The sequence below is a fragment of the Exserohilum turcica genome (genome assembly GCF_000359705.1).
Source record: "Exserohilum turcica Et28A unplaced genomic scaffold SETTUscaffold_4, whole genome shotgun sequence".
NCBI lineage: Eukaryota > Fungi > Ascomycota > Dothideomycetes > Pleosporales > Pleosporaceae > Exserohilum > Exserohilum turcicum.
The window spans coordinates 426,066-453,509 of NW_007360247.1; the positions used below are offsets into that span (position 1 = coordinate 426,066).

At 55.3% G+C, this 27,444-nt stretch overlaps 12 protein-coding genes across 12 annotated transcripts; 9 read left to right on the forward strand and 3 right to left on the reverse strand.

The window, feature by feature from the left end:
- Nucleotides 1-413: 413 nt before the first annotated feature.
- Nucleotides 414-3,568, reverse strand: SETTUDRAFT_164201 (uncharacterized protein). Its single transcript, XM_008030074.1, has 4 exons — nt 3,227-3,568; nt 2,827-3,163; nt 1,352-2,776; nt 414-1,296 (listed from the first exon to the last, which is right to left on the reverse strand). The coding sequence occupies exons 1-4, from the start codon at nt 3,386-3,388 to the stop codon at nt 509-511; spliced, it is 2,712 nt and encodes a 903-aa protein (XP_008028265.1). The 5' UTR covers nt 3,389-3,568; the 3' UTR covers nt 414-508.
- A 987-nt stretch (nt 3,569-4,555) lies between these two features.
- On the forward strand, nt 4,556-4,903 carry SETTUDRAFT_155129 (uncharacterized protein; the record flags this gene model as incomplete). The annotated part of the gene is made up of 1 exon (XM_008030075.1): nt 4,556-4,903. The coding sequence occupies one exon, from the start codon at nt 4,556-4,558 to the stop codon at nt 4,901-4,903; it is 348 nt and encodes a 115-aa protein (XP_008028266.1).
- Nucleotides 4,904-6,463: 1,560 nt separating this feature from the next.
- SETTUDRAFT_155130 (uncharacterized protein) lies at nt 6,464-7,727 on the forward strand (the record flags this gene model as incomplete). Its single annotated transcript, XM_008030076.1, has 5 exons — nt 6,464-6,730; nt 6,822-6,847; nt 6,911-7,323; nt 7,474-7,511; nt 7,572-7,727. 5 exons carry the CDS (start codon nt 6,464-6,466, stop codon nt 7,725-7,727), a joined length of 900 nt encoding a protein of 299 aa, XP_008028267.1.
- Nucleotides 7,728-9,804: 2,077 nt separating this feature from the next.
- On the forward strand, nt 9,805-10,912 carry SETTUDRAFT_32801 (carbohydrate esterase family 16 protein; the record flags this gene model as incomplete). The annotated part of the gene is made up of 2 exons (XM_008029877.1): nt 9,805-9,999; nt 10,049-10,912. 2 exons carry the CDS (start codon nt 9,805-9,807, stop codon nt 10,910-10,912), a joined length of 1,059 nt encoding a protein of 352 aa, XP_008028068.1.
- A 286-nt stretch (nt 10,913-11,198) lies between these two features.
- SETTUDRAFT_164204 (uncharacterized protein) lies at nt 11,199-11,695 on the forward strand. The gene has a single exon (XM_008030077.1). It carries the CDS (start codon nt 11,212-11,214, stop codon nt 11,392-11,394), a length of 183 nt encoding a protein of 60 aa, XP_008028268.1. The 5' UTR covers nt 11,199-11,211; the 3' UTR covers nt 11,395-11,695.
- Nucleotides 11,696-11,737: 42 nt separating this feature from the next.
- SETTUDRAFT_179987 (uncharacterized protein) lies at nt 11,738-12,869 on the forward strand (the record flags this gene model as incomplete). The annotated part of the gene is made up of 1 exon (XM_008030078.1): nt 11,738-12,869. Exon 1 carries the CDS (start codon nt 11,883-11,885, stop codon nt 12,867-12,869), a length of 987 nt encoding a protein of 328 aa, XP_008028269.1. The 5' UTR covers nt 11,738-11,882.
- A 1,436-nt stretch (nt 12,870-14,305) lies between these two features.
- On the forward strand, nt 14,306-15,509 carry SETTUDRAFT_93408 (uncharacterized protein; the record flags this gene model as incomplete). Its single annotated transcript, XM_008030079.1, has 2 exons — nt 14,306-14,413; nt 14,463-15,509. 2 exons carry the CDS (start codon nt 14,306-14,308, stop codon nt 15,507-15,509), a joined length of 1,155 nt encoding a protein of 384 aa, XP_008028270.1.
- A 979-nt stretch (nt 15,510-16,488) lies between these two features.
- On the forward strand, nt 16,489-16,803 carry SETTUDRAFT_21129 (uncharacterized protein; the record flags this gene model as incomplete). The annotated part of the gene is made up of 1 exon (XM_008029794.1): nt 16,489-16,803. One exon carries the CDS (start codon nt 16,489-16,491, stop codon nt 16,801-16,803), a length of 315 nt encoding a protein of 104 aa, XP_008027985.1.
- A 135-nt stretch (nt 16,804-16,938) lies between these two features.
- On the reverse strand, nt 16,939-18,032 carry SETTUDRAFT_164206 (uncharacterized protein). The gene has a single exon (XM_008030080.1). The coding sequence runs from the start codon at nt 18,026-18,028 to the stop codon at nt 17,036-17,038; it is 993 nt and encodes a 330-aa protein (XP_008028271.1). The 5' UTR covers nt 18,029-18,032; the 3' UTR covers nt 16,939-17,035.
- Nucleotides 18,033-19,088: 1,056 nt separating this feature from the next.
- Nucleotides 19,089-21,212, reverse strand: SETTUDRAFT_93247 (uncharacterized protein; the record flags this gene model as incomplete). The annotated part of the gene is made up of 4 exons (XM_008030081.1): nt 19,089-19,354; nt 19,407-20,281; nt 20,336-21,072; nt 21,126-21,212. The coding sequence occupies 4 exons, from the start codon at nt 21,210-21,212 to the stop codon at nt 19,089-19,091; spliced, it is 1,965 nt and encodes a 654-aa protein (XP_008028272.1).
- Nucleotides 21,213-22,150: 938 nt separating this feature from the next.
- SETTUDRAFT_93748 (uncharacterized protein) lies at nt 22,151-22,918 on the forward strand (the record flags this gene model as incomplete). Its single annotated transcript, XM_008030082.1, has 1 exon — nt 22,151-22,918. The coding sequence occupies one exon, from the start codon at nt 22,151-22,153 to the stop codon at nt 22,916-22,918; it is 768 nt and encodes a 255-aa protein (XP_008028273.1).
- Nucleotides 22,919-25,593: 2,675 nt separating this feature from the next.
- On the forward strand, nt 25,594-26,864 carry SETTUDRAFT_155137 (uncharacterized protein; the record flags this gene model as incomplete). Its single annotated transcript, XM_008030083.1, has 6 exons — nt 25,594-25,765; nt 25,817-26,003; nt 26,058-26,202; nt 26,252-26,420; nt 26,473-26,745; nt 26,800-26,864. 6 exons carry the CDS (start codon nt 25,594-25,596, stop codon nt 26,862-26,864), a joined length of 1,011 nt encoding a protein of 336 aa, XP_008028274.1.
- Nucleotides 26,865-27,444: the final 580 nt, after the last annotated feature.

The following is a 27,444-nucleotide window of genomic DNA, read 5'->3' on the forward strand; positions in this document are numbered from 1 at the left end:
TGCCCAACCTGGCCAGCGCCGCGCGCAGCCAGCAGCTTATCAGCCATATCGCGCACAGCAGCATACGTGGGCGACAAATCCACGTAGATCTAGATCAAGTATATGATCAACTATCACCTCCTCTTCTAGCTTAGTGAGCTTCTTTGAGTTAGGCTGGCAATCGCGTCGAGCAGGTATACCAGCGCGTCGGCGGCGGATTGTTCGTTCAGACACGTTGTAGACAGCAGCAGCGCGATGATTACTTTGTGTTTGATGGAGATTAATAGAAGAAATAGCAAGCTGAATATCTGCTTCATTTAAAGCTAATTGAGTAGCGCTACGTTGAGCCATTGTTCGTTGAGATAGGAGAGGTGCGCAGGTTTGGTGGGGTGCGGCGCTCGCTTACCTGCGGCGCTCGCTTGCCACATACGTTATATATAATTTACATACTCAAACATAGCATAAATACCCCCTCCCCTTTGACGGGATCAAAAACAAACACTACCCAGTCCGCCCATGATAACTTTTTTTACAACTTGCTCGCGCCGCCCATGAGCTCGACACCCGCACCGCTAATGGCCAGCTTACCCGTCTCCTTGACCTTAGTCTGGAACATGACTGTGTTGCCGACCTTCCACATCTCGGTGATGAGTGTCTGGCCGGGGAGCACGACGCCGGCAAAGCGGACCTTGATGTTCTTGTAAGGGCCGTAGGTTTGCAGAATGTGCTTGCCCGAGATACCGAAGCTGCACAGGCCGTGGAGGATGGGCGTGGGGAAACCGCCGACCTTGCTGAACTCGGGGTCGACGTGGAGAGGGTTCAGGTCGCCGCTCAGGCGGTACAGGGCTGCTTGCTCTTCTGTTGTGCGCTCCTCGACGACTGTGTCGGGGTTGCGCTTGGGGGGTGTGTACACCTTGGTTGATGCACCGCGGTCGGTGCCCTTCTTGGGGCCGCCAAAGTTACCCGAGCCGCGGATAAAGACAGTGCTCTCGTTGTAGAAGATATCCTCTCCAGTGTTGGCGTCCTTTGTGGTGCTGCCGTAAACGACCAGACCAGCAGCGCCCTTGTCGACGACCTCGATCAGCTTGGGAATCGAGACGAGCTTGGCACTGGTGGGAATGGGGAACTTTCGGATCTCGAGGAACTGCTCGCCGTGGAGAAGCATGCGGAAGTCAAAGTTGGGGACGATTTCGTCAAACTTGAATGTGTGCTCGGCGTTGAAGGGAGGGATAACACCGAATGTAGGGATGACCTGGAAGTTCTCGTGGCCTTCGTAGATGAAGGGAAGATCAGTGCGCTTTGCGCCAACTCCGAGGTCTGTCGTCACTCGTCAGATTGTGCCAGCTGTAGCGTTGGGGCACAGGAAACTTACTGTAAATGATGGAGTCGCGCTCAGTGTACTCAAAGGGGCTCTCCTTGCCCTTGGCAGCCAAAGCCTTCCTCTGGGCTTCGAGGACCTCCTCGTTAGTCTTGGAATCCTTCTGCTCCTTCTTGCCCTTGCTCGTGTTCTCCATGTTTGCCATGATGGACTTGAGTCCGCTAGCGTTGTCGAAGGGGTGGTCAGCACGGCCGTCGTCGAAGTTGGTGATGCGTCCCCATTGCGAGACGACAGCCTCAGGGGTAAGCTTGACGTCGACGGGGAATCCGTGACCGCCAGTGCGTTGCCACCTGGTGGCAGCGAACCAGCCAGGGCCCATCTCGTACAATCCACCTGTTGGCTCAGGAGCCTTGTCAGAGGCGAGAAGAACCACAAGAGGAACGTTGTAGTCAGGCTTGAGGGCCTGGACAACCTCCTCTGGCATGATGGTGCGGGTCATCTGAGTACCAGCGTTGGGAGCAACCGTGTTGACAAAAATGTTGTTCTTCTTGCCCTCGAGAGCGAGGGACTTGGAGAAACCGATGATACCACACTTGGCCGAGGCGTAGTTTGCCTGGCCAAAGTTGCCGTAGATGCCGCTGGTAGAAGTGGTGTTGATGATGCGGCCGTACTTTTGCTTGAGCATGTGAGGCCAGGCAGCCTTGGTGCAGGCGTAGGTGCCGAACAGGTGCACCTTGTGAACGAGGTCCCACTGCTCGTCGGTCATGTTGGCAAAAGCCTTGTCACGGAGAATACCAGCGTTGTTGACCAGGATGTCAACGCGGCCGTATGTGTCAATGGCCGTCTTGACAACAGCCTCGCCGTCCTGGACATCAGCCTTGTTGCCAACGGCCTCTCCACCCAGCTTCTGAATCTCCTGAACAGTATTGTCGGGGTTGACCAGGTCGTTGACAACAACCTTGGCGCCGCGCTTGGCAAGTTCCAAGCAGTATGCGCGGCCGAGACCAGCGCCTCCACCTGTAACGATGGCGACCTTGCCCTTGAGGTCAAACTTCTCGCCCTGGGGGTTGGGAGGAAGCTGTTGCGCCTGCTCAATCTGCTCGAGAGGGTTGGGCGGGCCTTGAGCGTGCTCGGGCTTGGAGAAGTCGACAACGTCCTTCCACTTGGCCAGAACAGCCTCGGGAGTGAGCGTGTCGTCAAGTCTGAGGCGAGCACCGCTGGAGCGCTCCCAGCGCAGCTTGGCCATGTGGCCGGCACCAGCCTCGAAGATGGAGCCCGTCTCCTTGGACGACTTGTGTGTAAGGACGGCGACGAGCGGGACAACCCACTCGGGCTTCATCTTGGCAAGCACCTCAGGGGGCATGACTGTCTCCGTCATTCGGCTGGCGGCGATGGGGGCGACGACATTGCAGAGGATGTTGTACTTGAGACCCTCCTTTGCGAGTGTCTCGGTAAAGCCAACGAGGGCGAGTTTGGCGGCTGCGGCAGTCAGCACCCGATCAAGGGCCGAGTTGGGCGTTCAAGCTTACCAGAGTAGTTTGTCTGTCCAAACGATCCAAACAGTCCAGCAGCGGACGCGGTGCTGATCAGGCGTCCGTACTTTTGTTTCCTAAAGTATGGCCATGCGGCGTGTGCGCACTTGTATGCTCCGTAGACGTGGACCCTGTAGATGAGATCCCAGTCGGCCTGCTTCATGTTCTTGAAGCTGACATCTCGCAGAATGCCGGCATTGTTGATGAGAATGTCGATGCGGCCAAAGTTGTCAATGGCCGTCTTGATAATGGCCTCTCCGTTCTCGACCGAGTCGTAGTTGGCGACTGCTTTGCCGCCTGCCTTGCGGATCTCGTCGACGACCTTGTCGGCGGCCTGTGCAGCGCAAGTCAGTCATGCTGCGCTAGAAGATTTTGCAAATCCGAGGTCAAGACATACCACTGAGCCCTTGCCCTCGCCCTTGAAGCTGGCGCCGAGGTCGTTGACGACGACGTTGGCGCCACGGCTGCCGTAAAAGACGGCATACTCGCGACCCAGCCCACCGCCAGCACCCGTGACTACAACTGTCTGGCCGTCATATCGCAGCTCTTGCGCAGCCATGGTGTGTGTATGTGTGTATGTACGTATACAAGATGTGGGAAGGGGATAGCTCCTGGGTCGCGTCTAGAGGAGTGTCGCGACTGTGCAATGCTCAGATGAAGCAAGAAAGAAAGTAGCAAGTGGGAGCAGGGAATCAACAAAAGACCCCAGGAGTGCCAAGTGGGGAAATGGACGAGTGTGAGATGGGAGAGAAGAGGTTGCTAGGAGATGTGTCGGTAGATATTGTAAGGTGGTGCTCGTTCGGCCATGTCTCATGAAAGCTGCCGAGCTGGTCGCAATGACGAGTTACCTCGGCCCCGGCGGCAGTTGGTCATGTGTGGGGGACGGCGAACCGTGCGTCAGCACTCTTTCACATGCCTTGTCGCATTGCCATCTTCTGCTACGCATCAGCTCTGCGCCTTCATAGGACAGCCAGAGCAATCACGTTCCGTCTGGTCTGGGGTCTCCAGGGCTTGGCCGCGGGACTCTGATCTCATCAGGGGACTAGTGAACCACGACCAGAATCAGTCGAAGCATGTGGCCGCACATTGTGAACACGTCGCAAGGTCAAATCGAGTGTGAGCTGGGTTCGCACGTCTCTACGTGGGAGTCTGTGGCGTGCGACAAGATACATGTGGCTGGGGTAAGGGTTGTAATAAGAAATCCCACTGTCTCTTCGCTCTGCTGGGAAAGGCGCTGCGAGGTTTGCAACGAACTGGCTGTCTTGCGACAAGCGACGTCATCGCTGCTATCGGCATCCGTTTGTAGGAAACCTTCAGGTAGTTACTCATAAAGCAGATTCGTGTTACAGTTCTGCATTCGGCCAAACAAGAACCCCATACGAATGCCAGCATCTCCACAAAGGGAGAGGCGAGATCTCTTCCCCGCTAAATTCCCTCATGTCTAAGCACTGCATGCAAGGACTTGGTGGCATCTCGAGTCAGGCTCGGCTTTATAGGTGCTAGACTCTTGTTCAAGTAGCATTAATGCTGGCCGGTATTATGTAAGGATGCCATGCTGGAGCAACATAGTTTGAAGCGCTCCGTCGACAGAAATGCCGAACTTATTACCGAATTACAATTGCGCCGTCACCGCCTGTGCATGCCACTCTGCTCATGTACCGCTTGTCAAGCTTACTGGCCATGTCTGGTGGTCTGGTGGTGAATGCCTACCCGGCTGGCAGCCAAGATGTCCGTGTTTGTAGCCGTTCCTGGACCCCTATTGCCCTACGCACGGTACCAGGGCGCAAGCATTCTCGACACGAGACAACCGCGTGCGCACTGTTCGTCTGCAACACCGATAGGGACTGCCTTGGGTTGGGATATTTGTGCGTCAAAGCTGCAACCTCGGTCCGAAACCGCTATGGAGCCCATCTTCTGTCGAGTTGGGCGGATACATGACAGACAGATGCACGTCGGCGTACTGTACGGTGCAAGGACCTCCTTGATCGAGTCTGGGGTTTCCACTCAGGCAAGGCGGAACGAGCGTTGGGTGCAGACACGATTGCTCTTTAGCGAGTCTGAAGACATGTCATGACTCTCCCATGCTGACCTGCCATGGACAAATTCCCTTCTCCATCCATCTCTGTCGATTGCACACACTCCATACGTCTAGTGGCGTGTCTCCCACACCGTATGCCTGTCGAATGGAGCGGAAACTACCACTTGTGGATCGATCCACCACAGACTACTGCATGCTTTGGCATGTGGTACGCAGCGTTTTCCACCGGCCAATCGATTCGCTACGCGCCCTGCGAAAACCTAGTATTCAGTCATCAACCTTACATGCTAGCAAGGTAGCTATACAATGACACAGGGTCGATTTCATCAAATGGGTAAGAGCTGCGCAATATACGTTACCGTTATGCAGCAGTCCGCCGTCAATAGGCTACAAGGACCTGGCCACCGAAGGTCCGGCTGCGTGGATGTCCAGGTCCGACGCGGCGAGAAGCTCTCGAGTGGCATGCAGAGAGTCCCCAGGTGGTGCAAGATAACTCAAACATGTCCTGGTCCGCTCCATCTTCCTCGCCCTACCCTTGGGTTCTTGAAGCCATGATGACGTGGCCATGTTGCCTTGACACGCCTGTACCGGGGCCATGTCAGCGGTGTCATGGCCGACAAGACTCTCAGCGGGCGGGGCTATCCGCCCGCTTGATGCATGCACCTCGTGCTAGCCAACAACCCAAACGCATGCAGTAGCATGCCCTTCCCTTCTGTTTGCATGGAGAATTCCGGAAGCAAGGAATCATGGCGGGCAGCATACATGCCACTTTGAGCCAATGTCGTCAATGGCAGACGGGACAAACAGTCGTGGGAACAGGGTGTGTTTGGAAGGCTGCAGCAGGTCTTTCCCCCTCTCGGGGTACTGCTGAACAGGTGCGCCACATGCCCGATTGTCCGGCAATACGGCTTGCCGAATGAAGCGATGACGCCCAACAATGGTGTAGTGTTAGGATGCAGCTATTCATCAGGCTGATCAGGCTGATGTCTGCTCCAGATCCATTAGCTGAGGAAAGCGCATCTTGCCGTGGTACATTGTACAATCATGTCTCGTTTTCCCATTGCCCGCCGATGAAGGCACAGGGGAGGTGCAGCGCAAACGGAGGGCGACCGTGAAAATCAAGTCCCCTTTCGTATTTCAGACTGCTAATGGCTTCTGCTAGTGTGACAGTCTGCTGAGGTGCATATTTGGCCGGAGCCTTGGTCACGGGTCTGCTTTGCAACGACAGGCTAGTGCCTGGGGAAGCAGATACAGCGCGTGGATCCTTCAAGGTCGGAGGTGGTCCGGCTGCTGCGTTTGTCCCCCTGGGCTTGCGGCCGCTCCGTCAGCCTCCCCTGGTGACGTTGCTGTTCGCCACGATATCGGATACCTAATTTTGCGCCTGTGCCGAGATTATCGCCAGCTCACGGCACTTTGCACATTGCGGAGTGAGTAGTATCAGGTGGCCCTTGTTGTTACTAAAGCAAGCGTTGAATGTCCGGTGTCACCTGCTGCCACTCGTTCATAATCGCTCTTCCCCAGGCCGTATTGTACGACGATTGAATCCAGAACACTCGGGCCGCTCTAGTAACCAAAGCTACCGAGCCAGCACTAGCAATGAGTGACGATACGGAAAGAGTAAGCGTCCATGGCCGGGTATTCCAGAGGATATCGCTAGACGAGAAGATCTACTTTGCTCCGGTAGCCATCGACGACCGCGAGGAGAGCAGGCTGACAGCTCAACATGATCTCATATCCAGACTGTTGGGCAATAGATTGTTCTCTCATCAAATCCCAGTGGCAGAGCCCCGCTCGGTCCTTGAGTGCGGCTATGGTGGGGGGGACTGGGCTGTTCAGTGCGCCGACGAGTTCGAGGATTGTGAGGTGGGTGATGCCACATTGCTGCCGTGCTGGCAAGTGTGGATGGGGTTGCTCAACGCCTGCCAGCTTGCGAGCGTGTACTGACCCAGCACAGGTGACTGCTATTGACATATTCCCCATGTGAGTAGAAAAGATGCGGGGCAGATGGGAGAGACAGGTGGAGGCTGATTTCCGCTTTCCTAGGCATGTCCCGGACCAACCTGACAACTTGGAGTTGATCGGCTATAATCTCAACGACCCGCTCCGCGACCCCGACATCTTCAAGGCGAACCAGTACGACCTCATCCACTCGCGATTCCTAGCTCCAGGGATCAAGAACGGGAGATGGACCCGGTACATTAGAGACATGAAGCTGTTGCTACGACCAGGCGGATGGGTTCAGATGATGGAGTACCTGCCCATTATCCAGTCGCACAATGGCCGCCTTACCGATGAGTCTGCAGTCAGGAGATGGTGGCAGTCATACCAGGCAGCCATGTCTAGGATGGACCGGGATCCAAGGATAGGGCGTCGATTATCGCAGCTGCTGCTCGAGAATCGGTACCGAGACGTGGCAGTCGAGATTAAGCAGCTCCAGATTGGGGGTTGGTCGTCAGGTGGGGTTGCTACTTTCTTTTATGTCTGAGGCTAGCTTCCGCACGCATTGACGTGCTAGGCGTGCTTTACATCAAGCATCCACATTATATGCCGCTGCTATCACGGCTGGACACGGGTGTGATGTAGAGCAGTTGCTGACACATGAGCAGATCCAACGCAGGCTAGTCTAGGAGAAGATGCGATCGCTGCATGTATCCCCTCTTCACACGGGTGACAAGACGTACTGACCATGCATGTCTGTGTCCAGGTAGTTGGTGATCTCCTCGAGTCGCTGGGCGTTTGGCCCTTCACGAGCGAGCTTGGATGGACGAGTGCGCAGTTTGACCATCTCATGCAAGAGGTTCGCGGCGAGCTCCGGAACGTGGAGCTGAAGCTGTATATTGAAATGTACAGGGCCATGTGATGCCCCGACAAGCACAAGGGTCTGACAGTGTTCTAGATATATCGGAAGAGGGCGCAAGAGCACCGGATGATGAGATGCGGCATGGTGGCATGGCGAAGAGGGGTCCGGCCCAGGGCGGGTCCTGCATAGGCCACGAGCTGGAAGCCGGCTCTGGGGTGGCGTCGGAATCGGGAAGCGGCGATGGGGATGGATGGGTGACGACGGGGTGCAGCGAGCTTTGTAGCTGTCAACAAGCCAGATTCCATCTACCGTGACTCTCCCCGCTGGTGCATGGCCAATTTGTATACATACAGACATGAACAGAGACGAGCACAATTGACACAGCAGCAGCCTGGGAATTCGGCTCAGGCGCGGGGCGGCATTGTGCGCCGACGGTGGGCGAAGTGCATGGGGATTGATACCGGGCTTCCGCAGGTAGAGGGGCAGCAAACGAGAGCAGAGAAGGGGGCGAGGGCAGCCACGGGTGAAGGAGACAGAGATAGGGATGGGGCTGGGGCTGGGGCTGGCAAGGCCTTGGAGGAGGAGGAGGAGGAGGAGGAGGAGGAGTTTGTGCAGCAGGAGGAGAGAAAGAAGCTCCGGGACGCTAGGTAGAGGCAGCAAACACTGGGCAGACGGGGTGAGGAAGGAGCCGCGAGCAGCAACCACCTACGTCAACCGCGTGAACAAAGCGCATCTTTGTCCTGAAGGCATGCACATGCATGGGGGGTATGACATGACATGGATGGGCCACGCATCTGCCCATCAGCTGGGTCCGGGGGCTGATTGGCACTGCTGGCCTCTCACAAGCCTCTGGTTCCGGCAGCGTGGTAGCGCAAAAAGCGTCTGATGGAGGGGGGGACAGGCCTTGCTGGACGGTGGATGCCCTTGCGGCGCAGCAACACAGCAAATGGCCGTGTGGCCCGAGGCGGTGGTGGTGCTGGTGCTGGTGCTGGTGATGGCGGCGAGGGCGCTGCTCGCTGCTGGGGCGCTGGGCGCTGGGCGAGGCGCCCTGCTGCTTGCCTGGCCTGCCTGCATGGGCGGTGCGTGGTGGTGTTGGCCGCCCGTCGACGCAAGATGGCACCCTCGACTGCCAGGCACCGCATCGCGTATCGACGTTGGACTATCGCCTGGCCCGGCCGGATGCGGCTAGCCCGCGCGCGCACCACCGGGGAAGCGGGCGCCCTCGACCACGACGAAAAAAACCCACGACGCCCACCAACAGCACCGCGCCCACGCTGCCGCTTCGCTGCCGCCTCCGGCCCATCCTCCATCCTGTGCCCTCTGTCCTCGCTGCGACTCATGCATCCATTCACTCGTGCCTGATGCTGCCTGGTCCTCCGCGCCCAGCAACCCTCTGCGGAACCCGCCCCCAAACACTGCGAGTCGGCACCGTCACGTGCGCCAGCCGCCGCCGTCATCTGCATCCATTCGGCCCGCCAGGCAATACATCCGCTAAGCACGCTGTAATATGCATTGTCGCGCCCCCTCAAGCATGCTCAAGCTTTCCTCCTGCCAACACCACAAGCCAACACTCGCGCTCATGGCATACATTACAGTACTGAGGCCGCCCGCGCTCGCCCCCACCGCCCGGCTTGCCCATTCCGATTCAAGATCGCCGTGCTTCATCTCGGCCAATGGCGACACAACGGCACTCGACGACATTGCCCTCCCGCCCAGGGCACGCACGACGTCGTCAGATCCCTCATCCTGATCCTCCTCACGGCAGACCCCCCGCGGCTATCAAGCCTCCCTCGGCAATCGCATGGGCAACCGCACATAGACGCGATCCTATCGTCTCGAGCGCTTCCACCTCCGCTTCCTGCCGTGCAAACCATTTAGCCTGATGCCGACCTGCCCGCTCCCGCAAAGCGTATAGCGCCCGTAACCAGCCTCATTTCCCACGGCGAGCGTGCCCCTCGTACCCCCCTAACGCCCCCGCACATCGCCTTTGCTCCGACACCATGCGGATGAACTCGACCTCGCGGTGGGGAAATGCTGCTAGTGTTTTGCAAATGACGCGCTATTTGCGCGTCCTGCCCGCTATAAGTACCTGTCAGTCGCGCGGTGCAGCCACGACAAACCACTGCCAAGCTTCACCATGGTACCGTCTCTGTGGTCTGCCCCGGCTCTTTTCGCCGGCCTGGCAATTGCCAGTGCATGCCGTCCGGCCTTTGGCGACGCAAAGTTCAAGACCATCGTGACGTTTGGTGACAGCTACACGGATGAAAATCGCCTAGGCTACTTCATATCCAACAAAGGCGCCGCTCCGCCTGCTGGTTGGCAGCAGCCTGTGGTAAGTTGGCGAGATCGAGCCACTACAACACGTTCTGAACAGAATCTAGGGCTTGGCCACGGCCTCTGGTGGCCGATCTTGGGCTCGCTATGCCAGCTACTACTCCAACGCCACCCTCTACAACTATGCCGTCTCCGGAGCTGTATGCTCAAACAAAGTCACTCCGCGCTACTTCTCGGCCATTAACGCATCATTCCCCGATATTGCTGGCTATGAGGTTCCTGCCTACCTCGCCGACGCCAACTATGTCAGTCCCAACGGCACCAAGTTCTTCACCGGCAAGCCGTCCAACACCGTCTACGCCATCTGGATCGGCACAAACGACCTTGGCAACGGCGCCTTTTTGACCGACAGCCAGCTCCCAGGCAAGACGGTCGCAGACTACACCGACTGTGTCTACGACCAGATTACCCGTCTCTACGAGCACGGCGCCCGCTACTTTGTCCTCATGAACCTTGCGCCTCTCGCTCTGCTCCCGCAATACCAGGCACCCGACCAGGACGGCCTGCAATCCACACAGTACTTCCCCGATGCCCCTGGCAAAAACCTGTCCCAAGTCCACGGCCGCATGCAAAACACCGTTGCCGCGCTGAACCAGCAGTACCAGTTCCGCACGCCCTACCTCTCCATGACCAAGACGTGGAAACATGCCACCGTCGTCAACTTCGACGTCAACGCTCTCATGACAGACATGTACCGTCATCCTGCCACCTACTTCAATGGAACCGCCCCGCCAAACGTCAAGGGCGTCGTCCATCTGTGCAACGAGCAGGGCAAGAATTGCACCACCGCCTCCAGCCCAGACAGCTACATGTGGTATGATCCGCTGCATCCTAGTGAGCAAACAAGCCGTATCGTAGCAAGAGAATTCGTCAGCGTGCTCAATGGAAAGAGCAAGTGGGCTTCTTGCTAGACCTGTTGTTACAATAGGGACTTGGGGGAAAAAAAGATTCAAATCAGTGACCGGAAATTGCGTCTTGCAACAAATATGTATACTTACAGCATATATAGTTACTCGCGCCTCGGTATGGTATCCAACAATGTTAATCTTAATGCGAGAATGTACATGCTTACATGACCGTCGTACGTCTATCCAACACGCCTTTTTTTTTTTAGAAAAAAAAATTTCGCAATGTATGCTATACGCCCATGCATGCATGCAAAATATCAATTGAAAAAAAAATAATAGAAATAACCCCCAACACCCATCTCATGAACCCAAGAATAACAACAACAAGCCTAAATACTGCGACACCACCTCTCAAGCCCCTTATCCCCACCCTTGATCCCCCTAAGTACCTCTCCCACCTCCTCAAGCGCCACATCACAGCGCACCATTCCAAAGGGCCCAACCTGGCCGGCTACAACAGGCACACACAAGCCCAGCTCAACTAGCGCCTCCCACTCACGGCGCGCCACATCTTTACCCCAGACCTTGCTCGCGCCACTACTACTACTAAGGCCGCCTGCCGCCGACTGGATGCGCGCGCGCGACGCAAGCGTCACGTACTCGTCATACGCCATGTTGAAGTTGCAGGCGTCGGAGTCGTGAATGATGTCGAGGCGAGCAGCGGCGATAAGCAGGGATAACGCGAGTGTGGAGAGCGCGGGGAGCAGTGCGAGTTTGCAGTCTGGGGCGCGGAGCAGAGTGCTGGGCTGGAAGGGCGAGGTGGGTGCGAGAGTGGATGTCGGCACCAGGAATGAGGTTAGGACCTGTGGGATGGACTTTGTGAGGTAGCAGCATTGGGGGCAGTTTCTTGGATCCCACCGAGCCAAGTCCGTTCAACAAGCCAACCTCGGCGCAGAAGAAGAAGGTTGCGCCGTCTTTCATCTACAGCAATGTCGCTCCTGGCCGCGAATTGGATTTAATCAAGACTATTGTTATGGAGCGCATTACTGGCAAGCGCCCTTCGCCTCTGGTCGGCTTGGACGAGGAATACAAATCAGTACACCAAGTCATTGAGCACACAATTACTGCTGGCGAAGGCAATTCAATGCTGGTGATTGGCGCTCGGGGCAGTGGAAAGACGGCGCTTGTAAACAAGGTGCTATCTGAAGTTGCCAAAGACAATGGCGGACAATACCATGTCGTTCGACTCAATGGCTTTATACATACCGACGACAAGATTGCGCTCCGAGAGATCTGGCGCCAGCTCGGCAAGGAAATGGAAATCGAAGAAGACGGCAGTGGCCCTGGAAAAAACTACGCCGATACCCTCGCCACACTGCTTGCTCTGCTCTCGCACCCGTCCGAACAGACGGGCGAAGTGACAGACCAAGTCGCAAAAGCAGTCATCTTCATCATGGACGAATTCGACCTATTTGCCCACCATCCCCGACAAACGCTGCTGTACAATCTCTTTGACATTGCTCAGTCGCGGAAAGCCCCGATTGCAGTGCTGGGCCTGACGACACGCATCGACGTAACCAACAGTCTCGAGAAGCGCGTCAAGAGCCGTTTCAGCCATCGATACGTCCATGTTAAACTCGCAACCACATTCACCGCGTTCCAGAATATATGCAAGGCTTGTCTGACACTGGAGCCCGAGCACCTCAGCGTTGAAGAACGAGGCATCCTCGAAGGCGGAGCTAAAACAACAACAACAACAACTACTACTACTACTACTCCAGCAAGCAAAAGCCAAACCAGCGTCCTCACCGAATGGAACACCACAATCTCCGTACGTAACCTCTCCCCTCCCATCCACCCATCCACAACCCCCACAGCTAACCCCCCCCCCTCACTAGAACCTCTTCGCAACCCCCGCCTTCCTAACCCACACCCTAGCCCCCACCTTTCTCCGTCCGCCTCGCCATCCTCCTTGTGTCCATTGGCCTGCTCCTCTGTATCTGATGCCTCTTCATTGTGATTTGAAATATGATCAGTCCGGTTCATACGCCGTGCTGCGCTCGCGGGTAGTTTTCTGCCACTGGCTGGAGATGCGCCGCTGGGATCATCCTCACTCTCAGCAGTGCTTGCCTTGTTGCTTGTAGGCCTACGTCGCTTCGATGTTGTTGCTGGAGCCTTTGTCCCGTCTTCACCAGATATCTTTGGAGCAGCCTTCTTGCGCGTGCTGGCCGCCGACTTGCGAGTGGGTGGCGGCTTCGGAGGTGTTGTCGCCTTGTTGAAATTTTGCAACTCATCCGTTTCTTCGTCCTCTTCGGGAATCGGACTGGGCTCTCTCTTCTTCCTTGCGGCATTCGATCGAGGGGCTGTGGGTTTGCGTGCGGTACTAGTTCGTGACCGTGCAGCTGGGCGTGGTTTTGATGTAGAATCACCTTTTTCTCCATTCTCAGTATCCACCGACCCATTCGCCCCGGCTATAGTAGCATCGCGGGCTGCGGCTTCTGCTTTGGTAGGCCGGCCTCTTTTGCGTTTGGGTAGAGTTGTGGACTGTACAGCATCCGCATTTCCAGCACTCGCCGTGTCTGCCTTGCGCGCATCCTGTGGTTGTTTCCGAGCTACCCTCGACGGTATTTCCATGTCGAATGCGCCCTCAAAGTCATCGTAAACGTCCACATTATCTGCCGGTGTTGGCTTCGCGCTCTTGGTCGCTCGGGGCTTGCGTGCTGTCGCCGGTTTCGCTTGGATATCTGGGGTTTCGGTGTCATCTGAATTACGAACGGCTGGCTTTTTCTGCCTGCTGGGGGTTTTTCTTGTCGCTGGTTTTGTCAATGGGGTGGACTTGGTGCTGTTCGGCGCATCAAGCTTTCTCCGCTTAGTGGATCGTGGAGAGTCGCCCATTGGTGCAAAATATGATATTCGGTTATATCGAGAGAAGCGCTGTTCGGATTTGGCTACTGAACATAGACCATAGCAGTCGTGGTGGGAGGAAGGTTTCTGCTTGGCAAACAGTGGTAAAGTTGGTGCTGGTCCAGGCGCGTCGGTCTCCAGGGCGCGACGCGCTGCACTTCCGCCGTCCCCCTGCCGGTGCCAAGAGCCACTAGCCTAAACAAGGAGCGGCCCCACCCGACCGCCGTAGGAGCGCGCCCTACAATTGATTCGCACGCTAACGTCTTCTCATCACCACCGCTGACCTCAACAGACATACTCGGCGACAAATATTTAAGAATCGACCCGCCATGTTTCTGATTCAATATTCCAGCAACTATACACACAATGGTTTCAAGTCAGAGTGCATTGACATCGACACAGCATGACGCTTCACCAACCTTGGCTGACGTCGAGCTGCTACAGCCTCATGGCGATGATGCTCCCCGCAGTGAGATGGCATTCTCTCTACCACCTACAGACGGGGGCAAGGACGCATGGCTGTGCCTATTTGGTTGTTTCATGCTCGAAGCAATGATCTGGGGATTTCCTTCCTGCTATGGCGTCTTCCAGGACTACTATGCCACCAGTGACCAATTTGCTGGTCAGAGTAACATTGCTGTCGTCGGTACTTGTGCAATGGTACGTCACTAGAAGCTTCCAAGCACATTCAGCCTTACTAACGTTACAGGGCCTCATGTACATGGACATCACGCTCTGGTTCGCTGTTCTAAAATACTTTCCAAAGTTCCGCCGCTATGCAACGCCAGTTGGGCTGGTTGTCGTTTGCCTTGCTTTGGGCCTCGGATCCTTGTCTACCAACGTCACCCATTTAATCATCACGCAGGGCATTCTTTATGCATTGGGTGGCGGTTTGGCATGGACCCCTATCCTGTTCAATATCGAAGAGTGGTGGGTTCGTCGACGTGGATTCGCATACGGAGCGACCATGGCTGGTCTGGGTCTCAGTGGCGCTGTTCTTCCTCTGATCCTCGAATGGCTCCTGCACTCTTATGGCTTTCGAACTACACTCAGGGTCTGCGCTCTAAGCTTTGTGGCGCTCAACTTCCCGATTGTCCTCTTCTTCAAGCCGCGTCTTCCGCTGTCACAGACTTCACAGTCCAGGGGTTTCGACTTGTCTTTCTGGACTTGCTCAAACTACCTGATATTGCAGGCCGGCAACATTGTCCAGAGCCTCGGCTTTTTCCTGCCAGGCATTTATCTTCCCACCTTTGCTCGCTCCATTGGCGCAAGTACTGTCCAAAGCACCATCACCATCATCCTCGTCAATGCCGCTGCATTCATTGGGTGTTTGTGTATGGGGGCGGCAACTGACAAGTACCATGTGACGACTTGTCTGCTGGTTTCTGCGCTCGGTTCCACTGTTGGCATCTTTTTAATTTGGGGCTTCTCTACGTCTCTGGCCCCCTTGTACATCTTCTGCCTCATTTATGGGGCTTTCGCTGGATGCCAGTCGAGCGCCTGGAGCGCCATAGTCGCTGACACACAGAAGAAACGCAAAGGCGCAGACTCTGGCTTCGCATGGGCTTGCCTATCGGCTGGAAAGGGAGTGGGCAACTTGTGTAGCGGTCCACTGTCAGAAGCTTTGCTTCACGCTGGTAATTGGAGAGCAGGATTTGCTTATGGTAGCGGCTACGGAGCGCTGATCGCTTTTACCGGCGTGACTGCACTACTAAGCGGATGGGGATATGCGGCCAGGAGAATTGGATGGATATGAGACATTCGCTATTACGGTCGAATACAACAGTTGCCACGATGACCAATGCCCACTGAGCCGTCGTTGAAGATCGAGGACGGATGCCAGCCAAGTCCGAAAAATGTCATGCGATAGGCAATCAAAGAGTCGGCCTGTAACAGACGTTACATGGTGGTTGACTGGTAGCACCAATAAGCCCATGGCGGGCTGGGCTTGGACTAAGCTTGGCATGCAAACGCGTACGCCTGAAACAGGACCCACCACCACCCTTCATGCACACGTCCTCATTCCGTACCCGGTAGAGGGTCCTTCCGCGCTTCTTTGCGAAACTACCGATTTACGATCACAATCTATCTGCGGCCCGGGTCAGCCTCGTATCCCCATACGCGTGTCAAGCAGGGACCATGACATCCAGAAAGCCCGCCTCACGCTCCACTCCGCACGGAAAGCTTCCATTGGCCGTAGATGCTGAAACCCGTAGTGGGATCGGCATCCGTTAAACAAACATATTATTCGAACCGTTCTGGCCAAACTGCATTCATCGTTAGCTTGCATGAGGGACCCCAGCTTTTGCGGCTGCACCTACGCAATATTTTGATTGATCTCTATCAACATCTGGCAGGTTACAGTGGGGATATGCACCAAAAACTTCAAACATCTGGCCATGCGCGGACTTGGCATTTCCCGGCCTTTGGGATCCACCCGCTGTTACTCGTTTCTCGAAACGTCCAGAACATTGAGTATATATATCCTAAGGGTTCGTTGTGTAGAAGGTAGTCCACCAACCAGTCCATTCAGACAGTTGCCTGACACACTTTCTGTTGCAAAGATTTTCTTTGCTTCTCTCTTCCCTTCGTCCTTCACTTGATATCCTAGCGATACCGTACATTCTCTTTGGCTGTGCCAGTCTCTTCTTCTGAAACTGTCGCACTCGTCGCTCCATTGCTTGCAACCCTCGACGTCGACACTTCCCATTCTTCATTCACATTCTCCCGCAATCATGAGGTCCGCTGTCATCCTAGCTCTCGCGAGCACCTCTATTGCTCTGCCCTTTGGCAATGGCGCCAATTCCCTGTTTGACGGCAAGGAAGAACGACAAGCTCCTCCACAAGGAGGCATGCCTGGCCTCCCAGGCGGTGGTGGCCAGGGCGGAGGCATGGGCTTCCCAAAGCCTTCAGGAACTGGCCCAATGCCGCCTCTTTCCACTGGTGGCATGCCTGGTGGGTTCCCCCTTCCGTCCTCAAACGAAGAAAATGGTGCTAAGGAGCGTGTGAGTGTATGTGTATATGTGAACAAGAAGAAGAGTAATATATGAAGAAAGAAGAAAAATGTGTCCAAAAAAGAACTCCTTTCACCCCCCCCCCCGAAAAAATGTCCCCTTTGGTTGTGGCACCGCAGTTTCTGAATGTATGTTTGAGTGCGCGTGTGTGTGTATGTGTGGTCAATCTTGTTTCCGGATAGTTTGTTGGGTTGATGCAGCAAGAACAGTTAGTTACTGGTGGTGGCTTTTTAGGACGGAAAGACGATGGTGGATGAGGAGGAGGGGCTTAGTAGCTGCCTTCAGTCTTCGAGCCACTGTTGCCGTTGCCAAACAGGCTGCTGAGCCACTGGAAGAAGCCGCCGCCCTGTCTGTCGTCGGAGCTGTTGTCCTGGCCACCTTCGCTGCCGCCACCAGGAGCACCGCCACCGGGCATCTGGAAGCCGCCCGTGGGCATGGCGAAACCGCCGGTGCCGGTGGGAGGGGCGACGCCAGGAGCACCGCCTTCGGGCTGGGTTGGGCTGGGGCTGGCGAGCGAGAACTCAGGGAGAGAAGGGGTGCCGGAGTCTTGCCTCTTGTCGGCAAGGCCGTAGTTGATGGCGAGACGCTTTTCGCGGGGCGCGGCGACAGCGGGCATGGCAGCACCAGGCATGCCGCCAGCGGGAGAACCACCTTGAGGAGAACCTCCAGGCATACCTCCACCAGGCATACCGCCGCCAGGCATACCGCCACCGCCTTGCATACCACCACCAGGCATGCCACCGCCAGGCATTCCACCTTGAGAACCACCTTGAGAGCCACCGCCAGGCATACCACCACCGGGCATACCACCACCGGGCATACCGCCACCAGGCATGCCACCGCCAGGCATGCCACCGCCAGGCATTCCAGTAGGCATGGCAGCGCCAGGCACTCCGCCAGGCATGCCACCACCGGGGGAACCTCCTTGAGGAGAACCACCACCAAAAGAACCGCCTGGAGAACTACCTCCTGGAGCGCCGCCTGGCGAGCCGCCACCGAAAGCGCCACCTGGAGAACCGCCTGAAGCGCCACCGGGAGAACCGCCTGAAGCGCCACCGGGAGAACCGCCTGAAGCGCCACCGGGAGAACCGCCTGAAGCGCCACCGGGAGAACCGCCTGAAGCGCCACCGGGAGAACCGCCTGAAGCACCGTCTGGAGAACCGCCAGCCATGCCACCACCAGGAGAACCGCCAGTAGGAGAGCCACCACCAGGAGAGCCACCACCTGGAGCACCACCACCAGGCATACCACCACCGGGCATGCCGATGTAGATACCTCTTAGCTCAATTTGAACTTGTACTACTACTACTACTACAAATATTGAAGTGTTTTCTGCATTCTGAATCATCATTGCTGCATAATGAACGAGAAGTGAAATGCTAACGACAATCAATCCACTGTCATGTTTTGGACACAGCCAAGAACATAGATGGTGCTTCTGTGTATTCGGTGGTTTAGTTTGTATTTCTTCCTTCGATGTTGATTGCGTGACTTTGTATCAGAGATGAAGATATCTTCTTTCTTACTGTTGTTACACAACATGACGAGTACGAGAGTATTATCGAAAGTCAAAAACATCTTGTTCCATGACTGATTTCAAATGCTGACGCGGCGGGTATGAGAAACGTTGGAGAGTACACATCAGAATATAGAACTGAGATCATATACCCCAGTCGTGTCCCTTGTACATAATAACTAGGTCAAGGTAATCGCCCAATGTATCTAACAGCCAAACTGTGATGTCATGCATAACAAGGAGAGCCTGATCAACGATATGCTGATGATAATTTGGCATTCCTGGCTATATAAGACTGCATCTGTTCTAACATGCAATCGAAACTACCAAATCTACTACAAAGATTTATCTATGGAAAAAAAAGAGTGGAGTGACAATTTGACTGCCGCCGTTGAGGGGAGCGAGTCGGGTATCTCATAAGTCACTTTTCCGTCTTTGTATATCCTCCGCTACACCTATGCTTTTTGAAACTTTTAAGGTTCCCGCACCTCGATCTTTCGTCATGGTCGTCGGGTTGAAGGGACGCCTCCCAGATGCTTGTGTGCCTGCGTATATGTATAGCGGATACGAGCTTTTGCCTGTATAAGAAATAGATGATGTAAACCAAGATGCGCCAAATGGACGAAAGTACCCGAAGAATTGCGCTTGTTGAAGTGCAAGCGTACTGTTGAAAGTAGAACGCCGTCATGTGTTGTTGAACACCGAACCATGGAGCCGAAGAATACCCACAAATAGTGCCAAGAATAATGTAATCTTGCTGGGTTGAATGCAGTAAGATTGGAAACCGTCGAGCGATTTTGCGCGATCAGTTGGAGACAACAATGTCCCTCATGCCATTGGTCACTTCTACCGCAGCTGCTTTGGCGGTCTCGATAAGAGTTGGCTTCTCCTCTTTGCGAGGAACAGTCTGCTCACCGTTGGTCCCGTTAGTGTGACTTGTGCCATTAGTTTCACCGCCATTTGCGTTAGGAAGGTCAGCAGATGGGACGTGTAGTGGCTTGTCCATGTCCTTGACCTCTAGGCCATCGAAAATGGGGAAGATGCCACGAGTAGCGTGGAAATCGTTGTGCACTACATGATGAGTCAGTAAGAGGCCAGTGGCTATGCAAAATCATATACTTACCAATGTTGAGCAGGTACCACGTGTCTATAACATCCTGGATGACATAGCGTGATGGGCTGACACCTGCATGGCAGTTTGCCCATTGCTGGCCAAGCCGGTAAAACTCATCCTTCCAGGCGAGGAAACTGACTGTTTCGACAATCGTGGGTTGCACAATCTCCTTACCCGGGAACACACCCCACGTAACAGCGTTTGGACCCTCATTGGGAGCGTTGGTTTTGAGGTCGCCGTCCTTGTTCACGGCGTAGTAGGTGAACTCAGGGTCGCGCTCGAGACGTGTAATGACCTCAGCGATGTACGCTGGTGAGACAAAGACCTCAAGGTACGCCTTTTGGTAGACATAACCGTTGCGTGGGCCCCAGCCAAATACAGGGTCTGATGACTTGATACCGTTGACGGCAGGCTGGGAGTTGATGGTCAGGAAACCGCGTCGGTTCAGGTCGATGAGATCCTTCTGAATAGACGACGCTTCCATGGTAATGGCCTGCTCACTCCAGGGCAGTGACTCGATTTTCCCCTCCATGTAGCGCACAAACAGATTGGAAAGGTCTCGGATGGAGAGTGGAGTGCCCCATAGCTTGATGTTCTGCTCATTGGTGCCCTTGAGACCGATACCATACGAGTCCAACTCGCCGAAAGCAGGAGAGCGGGAATCACCCCAGCGGCCGTTGGGGAATTCGTCCCAGTCTTGAGTGCGTGCAATGTAAGACCGGTTGCGGTTGCGCCAGAAGATGGGGCGCACGTTCTCGTCGCGTCGGTTGAGCGCCAGGGAGGGTCGCCAAGGCAGGGGCTTCTCTAGTGGCGATTCAACGTCTGGCAGGAGCTCGAGTTCTTCGAGAACCATGCGCGTGGCTTGAGCGAGGTTCATCGTGTAGCTGTATCAGAGTAAGTAAACGTTCCCCACTACAGACAAGGGAAGAAAAACGTACAAGTGCAGATGGGTAATACCGGCTTCAATGAGCCTCCGACACATGTCAGCCACCAAGGTTTTGCCAACTTCTCGGACTTCGACGTCGTCGTTCTTAATGGGCTCGAGGGCCTCTTCCCAGTGCTTGGGAATGTGACATCTTGTCCATTGCGCTCTCCGGAGAAAGGCGGCATGGGTGTGGATGGGCATGATGCCGGGAATGATGGGAACGTCGATGCCTTTTGCGCGGACCTTTCTGACCCACTCGAGGAAAATGTCCGTGTCATAGAACATTTGCGTTACGACGAAGGTAGCTCCGGCGTCAACTTTTTCCTTGAGGTGGTCGATGAGCTCGTCGACATTGTCGTTGTCATCGCAGCCTTCCGAGTATCCGGCCACGCCAATGTCGAAGTGGTTTCCGTATTTCTCCTTGATGTAGACGACAAGGTCCTTTGCATAGCGGAAGCCGCCAGCGGTAGCCTCCCACTTCTCCCTCTCACGCGGCGGGTCTCCCCTCAGAGCTAGGATGTTTGTGCAGCCGGCCTGGTACGCCTCCTTGAGGGCATCGTCGAGCTTGGACTTTTCCATATCGGTACAGGTAAGGTGCATGCAGGTTTCGAGGCCGTACACGGACTGGGCGACCTTGACCATTTCGCAGGTCAGCTTGGAGTGGCGGCCGCCGGCGCCCCAGGTGAGGTCGATGAATTGGGGACCGAAGCTATGCATGCGGTCCATGCGGTCATAGAGGTTTTGAACACCCTGGATGTGAAGTCAGCGCATGTTCCGCAGAAGACCGTCAGGGCATGGCGTACCTGGGCTGTCTTGGGGGGGAAGAATTCGAAGGAGAAGGTCGGCTTCCCCTCGCGCTTCGCCTGAGCGAGTTTCTGTGAGATGTGCATGATGAGGTGCTATGGGGGGAAATGAAGAGGAAGGAAGGAGGAAGGAAGAAGAACGAGGGAACTAAAGTCAGTCCTAAGCAGCGTTAGCTTGCAGCAAACAATCTGGATAAGACGCACCCCGCGATGGGCTCACGGCAGCATGTGCAAGGATTGGTGGTGCGTACAGGTACGGCGGGTTAGAGAAGACCCCACGTATCTATCCAAAGTATCGTTTGCGGGCCCAGCGATCAGCGAGTGTCCGCGACATGTACCACTGTGCTCGGAGTGTCAGTCAGACAGGCAGGTAGAAAGGCAGAAGGCGGACGAGTTAGTAGTTAGCAGTCAGTAGTTAATGAAGCGTGATGCGCAGTTTTCTCCATTGGCGGAGCGATGGAGGGAAACGAGGTTAGCGCCAGCCGACTGACGGTGAGCCGGAGTTGCAATCGGAGCTCAGGTGGACGCGAGGGCCATCTTCGGCGACACGCAACACGCAACACCATGGCTGGCACAACTCAGCGAGCGCAAAATGCACCGCAAGCACAGGAACTGGAAAACCGGGCAGCGCAGGTCGCCGGGATGATTATAATGCACCGGGGCATGTGGTGGTGGTGAGGATGCCCCACACGCGGGCTGACAAGAGACTGGCAATGTCCCACATGCCACCCACCCATCCTCCCTGCTCCCGTCCAGTGTTCCTCGACGCGGTCTCCCCGGAGTTTCCCTATGCGGCAACCCCGGATCATCGTGATGGTCGTCATTCTCGTCCAGCCGTCCATGGCAGAATGGCATAATAATAGTGGAACAGTGGAACGACCAGACGGCCTGGTGGCGCCTGCGCTTTTGCTTCTTCGCTCCTGCCTTCGTGCCCGCCTCGCTCCTTCCCTCTCTGCCCCTCGCGCCTTCCTGCTGCCCCTCCGCTCCTTCCACACGCCCACGCCCACGCCCACGCCCGCGCCGCCATGCCTCCCATCGCCCGCCCCCGCCGCATCGTGGGCGTCTCGCTCAAAATGTACTTTGACCTGCCCAGCACCCTCTCCTACGTCCGCGGCGTCCTGCAGCTCGACAGCGATGCCTGGAACGCGCGCACCGATCTCTTCGTCATCCCCGACTTCGTCTCGCTGACCGAATCGGCTCGCATCCTCGAATCCTCGTCCGTCATGCTCGGCGCCCAGGACACGTTTTGGGAAGACAAGGGCGCCTACACGGGAGAAGTCAGTCCCCTTGTCTTGAGGCAGGCTGGCGCTCGGATCGTGGAAATCGGCCACGCAGAGCGGAGAGCCATATTTGGGGAGACCGACGACACGGTCGCGAAGAAGGCAGGCGCTGCTGCGAGAAATGGCCTCATCCCGCTCGTCTGCATTGGCGAGAAGACGCACCACAGCATCGCATCGGCAGCCGTCGGCGCAGCGATTCAGGAATGCACGCCGCAAGTCACGTCGGTGCTGGCGGCCGTGCCAGACGACTCCGAAGTCATTCTGGCCTATGAGCCCGTGTGGGCTATCGGCGCCACGGAGCCTGCCGACCCTGACCATGTTGTAATGGTAACAAAAGAGCTGAGGAAGCTATCTGCCGGCCGAAAAGGTACCACAAGAATCGTCTACGGTGGAAGCGCCGGCCCGGGTACCTTTGCCAGAATTGCCGATGGCGTCGATGGCCTCTTCTTGGGCCGCTTCGCACACGACATTCACAATCTGAAGAAGGTCATAGAAGAAGTGGGCGGCGCTTGATTCTTTTGACCAAAGACAAAACAACAACAAAAACAAGAAACACCCCGTCTTGCCTACATGCGTTCAATTATTCCAACAATGAGCATGCTGAAACACTGGGCTGGGCGCAAGCCATCAGCGGAGTAATTCAAAGGGACTAAAGCGATTACTTATTATCGCCCCATGATTACGCAGTTGCTTGTGGCCCCACGTACCGGCGCGGTATATGATGAGAGCTCGCTGCATTTTGAACTGCATCATGATGGTATGTGTGAGGTCCCCTCTCTACGATTATTGCTCCGCCATGTCGCGCTACATTTTGAGCGCCTACTCGACCAGCAGAAGCTCGCTACACCGCACATACTTGGCACCTGAAGTTTTGAATGACACCCACATATCAAACAGGAGCGACTGCTATCTACGAAGCTCTTGGCTTCAGCCGATTTTCGATTGTGTATGGGCTTGAGATGCTCTTGAGAACTGCCAAGGTCACAATCCCCAAACCCCTGAGACCTCATGGCCATTGCCTTCCAATCAAGCAACAGGAAAGAACATGCCTCTGTGATTGGAGGCGCGTCGACGTCGACGCCGAGCTGGCACTCATAATTCTACCGACGTCCGGTCAACGCATCTAGGCATGAAATCCACCCAGAACTCCACGAACAGCCAGTCCCAAGTTTTCGTTACTCAATGTACAACCATCACGGTCGCGACTCCACTGTACTTCCTCGAGCTCATTCGCATCCGGATATCTTGTTTCCATGCCTTGCATATGCAGAGGTGATGAGAGGGGTGTGCGACTTGCGCGACTGTACATCAGCTCGTCGGGAACATGGAGACTTGTGCAGCATTGATAAGTCCTGCCGGAGCTGCGTCTGTATTCTCACTCTACACCGCTCAAGACGCGAGTCAACCTTTTGTCCACGGAAGCACGTCAGAGGGGTTTGAGTCAACACAGTTGCTCTACCCGTCATTCGGGTGTGCGGAAGACGCAGCCTGCGTTTTTGATCACCTGATAGGCCTGCATACCCCTGGACAGCCCTGAGGACCCAGCCACATGCGTTGGTGCGAGGGATGAAAGACGCGTTGGGACATGTGGGCGATCGATCTCAATCAACATCCCCCCAATACACCACGCCACCGTACGACAGCCCCGCGAATTCACACAGAAAACCATCGGCCTGTTTAATAGACGAGTGTATTCGCCCCCGACTACACTCCCTCCCCGGCCCTGCTGTCAAGATGGCCAGTTGCTTTTCCATGGTCAGCTGAATCGGGTTAGATGATTACGAAGGCGGAATGCATCCGCCACACCCGTTAGGACACCTTCCGACGGCTTGCCGGACGAGCGCAGGCTACCTGCCCGCCATGCCTTCTATTGGCAGCCGTAATCACGCCAACATGGCTTGATGCCATACACCCCTCAGCGGTGGGACGCGGGTGTAAGGATCACTGCTTTGGGCGTACATACGAAACGCTCACGCTACGAACTTACTAGCCCAAACATCGTGTCATTTCGCCGGACGACGCCGGAGTGCTCTCAGCCTTGACAAGCAAAATTCGGACCGGCATCTAACGGTGAGATGACTTGCGACCTGGATTCGCTCGTGTGAATGGATTGTTCGATTCCATACCACAGCACCAGAGGCACATGACCTGGCTTTCCCAATCGTCGCAGCAGGAATTGCACAGGAGACGCCCAGAGAAGGATCGGGGTCACTGTGCAAGGCATGATGTGGAGACAAGGTGGTTGCAACATCCATCTGGATCTAGCGATTCTCGCATGTTTCCCCGCAAAGGCAGCCCTGTTAGTGCCGGTCCGACGATCGTTCGGCTCCAGACCCCAGGCTCCACACACCCACTCCCAGCATAAGCGTGCCTTTCCTCCGCTCGAGCCGTCAGAACATCCCTATTGCTCAGAGCCGTTGATCCTTCACTGCTCTTTACTTGTTCGGGTCATGACCGTGTCATGATCTCCATTGAGTAAAATTGCCATTGTGGCGGTACGGAGGCCGAGGTCTTCGCAACGCGGAGTGAATGTGGGTGCACAAACCAGACATTCCAATGAACACATGGAATACTACTTGGACGTGGGCAGAAAACGCTTTTTACGTGCTCACCACGAGGCGGGTGTCTCTGTCAAATTGCATTGTGCGTTGGGATGGCGCCCTGAGTCGGGAATAAATACGCTCCGCGTGAATGCTCATGACGCCCCCGCTGCATTCTCCAGGGTTGTTTAGTCAAGCCAGCCACGTTTGCAGATACGAAACACCTCCTCATGTCCTGGACGAATCATGGGCTGGGCGCTTACCCTGCTCGAGCTTGGACAGGTGTGCCCTCCCGCCAATTCCATCATGTAGCATGTCAAACGCGGAGCCGCAGCGGTGAATCGCTGGATTACTGCTGCGCCAGGCTGTCCAGACCGCGCCGTGTGCATACATGTGCGGGATCATCTGCCTTTGTCCGCAGCTATACCTACTTGGATTTGGACTTTGAATCTGTGCTCCGGGGGGCGTCTAGGACTTTGATACTACTGGCTTGTCTTTGTCCATACCTTTGGCGCTCTATATCAACCATCTCCCCCGACCTGTTAGTCCGGGACCCCGAGTGCCAATCTCCGGTAGCCACAACCACATCAAGTACCCTAGTCTCAAGCTTGATTCTACAAGAAAGGGGCTACTTGATAACCACACAGGATGGATTCAGAGCAGAAGCACATTCATGCAGCAAATGGCGGCCACCCCAGTCCAACAACAGTAGTACACGACGCAGAGACATTGTCGGCTGGCTCAACAGCAAGGAACGGGTCAACAACAAAAATCTTGGAAACTCACAGTGGATTGGAAAAGGACTTTTCACGGCCAGATGGTGAGATGTCGACGGCAGCGTTCAATTCAGTCGTGGGCTAACATGATGTAGGTTACGGCAATGGATTCCCTGGGCACCACACCCTAGATGCCTCGGTTGACTCCAACACGGCGCTTCATCACATCCGGACAGCAGGCAGCATCTCCATCTCCCCAGAGCTATTTGAGAAACTGTACCTCGCGCCTGAAAGCAAAGTGAAGGGCGAATTGCGAAAGACGTTTGGTAACCCTACGCCACTGTAGGTTGTCTTGTTGCATCCATCTCTCTTGTTCCTGGTCGCTGATGTGAGCAGTGCTATCATTGGGTTCTTGCTGTGCCTCCATCCACTGAGTATGACTCTCATGGGATGGAGAGGCGCTGGAGGCGGCGGTGCAGCAAACATTGGGTGGTACTACTTTGCTGGCGGCCTTTTGATGACGCTGGGCGGCCTTGGTGAAGTATGCGCAAGTGCTTTGCTTTGTCGGAAACGTTTCTGACCATCAGTAGTGGATCCTAGGGAACACCTTTCCCTTTGTCGTCTTCTGCTCATTCGGCGCTTATTGGCTGGGCTTTGCTGCTACCCTGCAGCCTTTTTACAATGCGTATGGGGCCTACAAAAATCCCTCTGTCCAAACCAGCACGGGCCTCGAGTCAGCTGGCTTCAACGTCGGTATTGGTATGTCGTCAATCACAGCACAAGACTTGTGCACTTCTAACTGCTGCTACAGGCTACATGCTCATCATGATGGGCATACTGTGCCTCGTCTTCCTCGTATGCTCTATTCGTACAAATTTGGTCTTCTTCCTCATCTTCTTCACCCTAGTACCGGCGTTTGGTCTCTTGGCCGGTAGCTATATGTATATCGCCCAGGGCAGACTTTCTCTTGCCTCAAAGCTTGCAGAAGCCGGTGGAGCATTTTGCTTTGTTGCCTGCCTCTGCGGATGGTACATCTTCTTTGCCATTATGCTGGCCAGCGTTGACTTCCCATTTGACCTGCCTAGTAAGTTTACCGTGAGGCAATTCACTCCTGATTGCACTGGCTAATTGAATACAGTCGTGGACCTGTCCAGCGTAGTCAAGGGAGCCAGCGATAAACGCAAGGTCGAGCACGTCGACTGAGTATCGCGTGATTTTCGATTTATCAAATCGAGGTTCGGGGTGCGATTTACCGGGTTGCTGGAGATCTAGGGGTTGGTTGCAAGATGGCAAATATATGAAACATAGGCAATGTGCATCACGCGTAGAGAGGTCGTGGGACGCGGCAACCGCAGGAACAAGACGTTCCTTAATTTCGGTAGCATCTGTAATTCTCAATCAATACTTCTATGCTGTGCTGTCAAGGACAAAGCAGTGATTCTTTCTAGTCGCATTTATATTTTTGACAGGTTACTAGGGCATTTAGTGTGGTTGTGCGCTGCCATATAAATTGACCCTTCATAAGCGCCGTGCCTCATCGTGGCTACTAGGCCCTTAAAGCCGAGCAGGTGACAGGAGATCTGAAACACAAAATTCGCAAGGGCATGATGCCACGGCCTTGATTTAGATATTAAGCCGGGTCGCATGAACAACCTTGTAACAGCAGTGACATATCTGACACTCATCGATGGTTTTGCCGTTCCGCCTGGCCGTTGTCTAGCAAACGTGTGGTGCGTGCGCCTATACAAGTACTTAACGATATACCACCACCAAGCCGGTACAA

Bases quoted from the DNA above. Each gene is read 5' to 3' on its own strand.
- SETTUDRAFT_164201 (XM_008030074.1), bottom strand. From the start codon at position 3,388: ATGGCTGCGCAAGAGCTGCGATATGACGGCCAGACAGTTGTAGTCACG. The intron at 3,164-3,226 runs GTATGTCTTGAC...TGCGCTGCACAG, and splicing joins GCGAGGGCAAGGGCTCAGTG to GCCGCCGACAAGGTCGTCGA. The intron at 2,777-2,826 runs GTAAGCTTGAAC...TGACTGCCGCAG, and splicing joins TGGACAGACAAACTACTCTG to CCGCCAAACTCGCCCTCGTT.
- SETTUDRAFT_164204 (XM_008030077.1), top strand. From the start codon at position 11,212: ATGAACCCAAGAATAACAACAACAAGCCTAAATACTGCGACACCACCT.
- SETTUDRAFT_164206 (XM_008030080.1), bottom strand. From the start codon at position 18,028: ATGCCCGGTGGTGGTATGCCTGGTGGTGGTGCTCCAGGTGGTGGCTCT.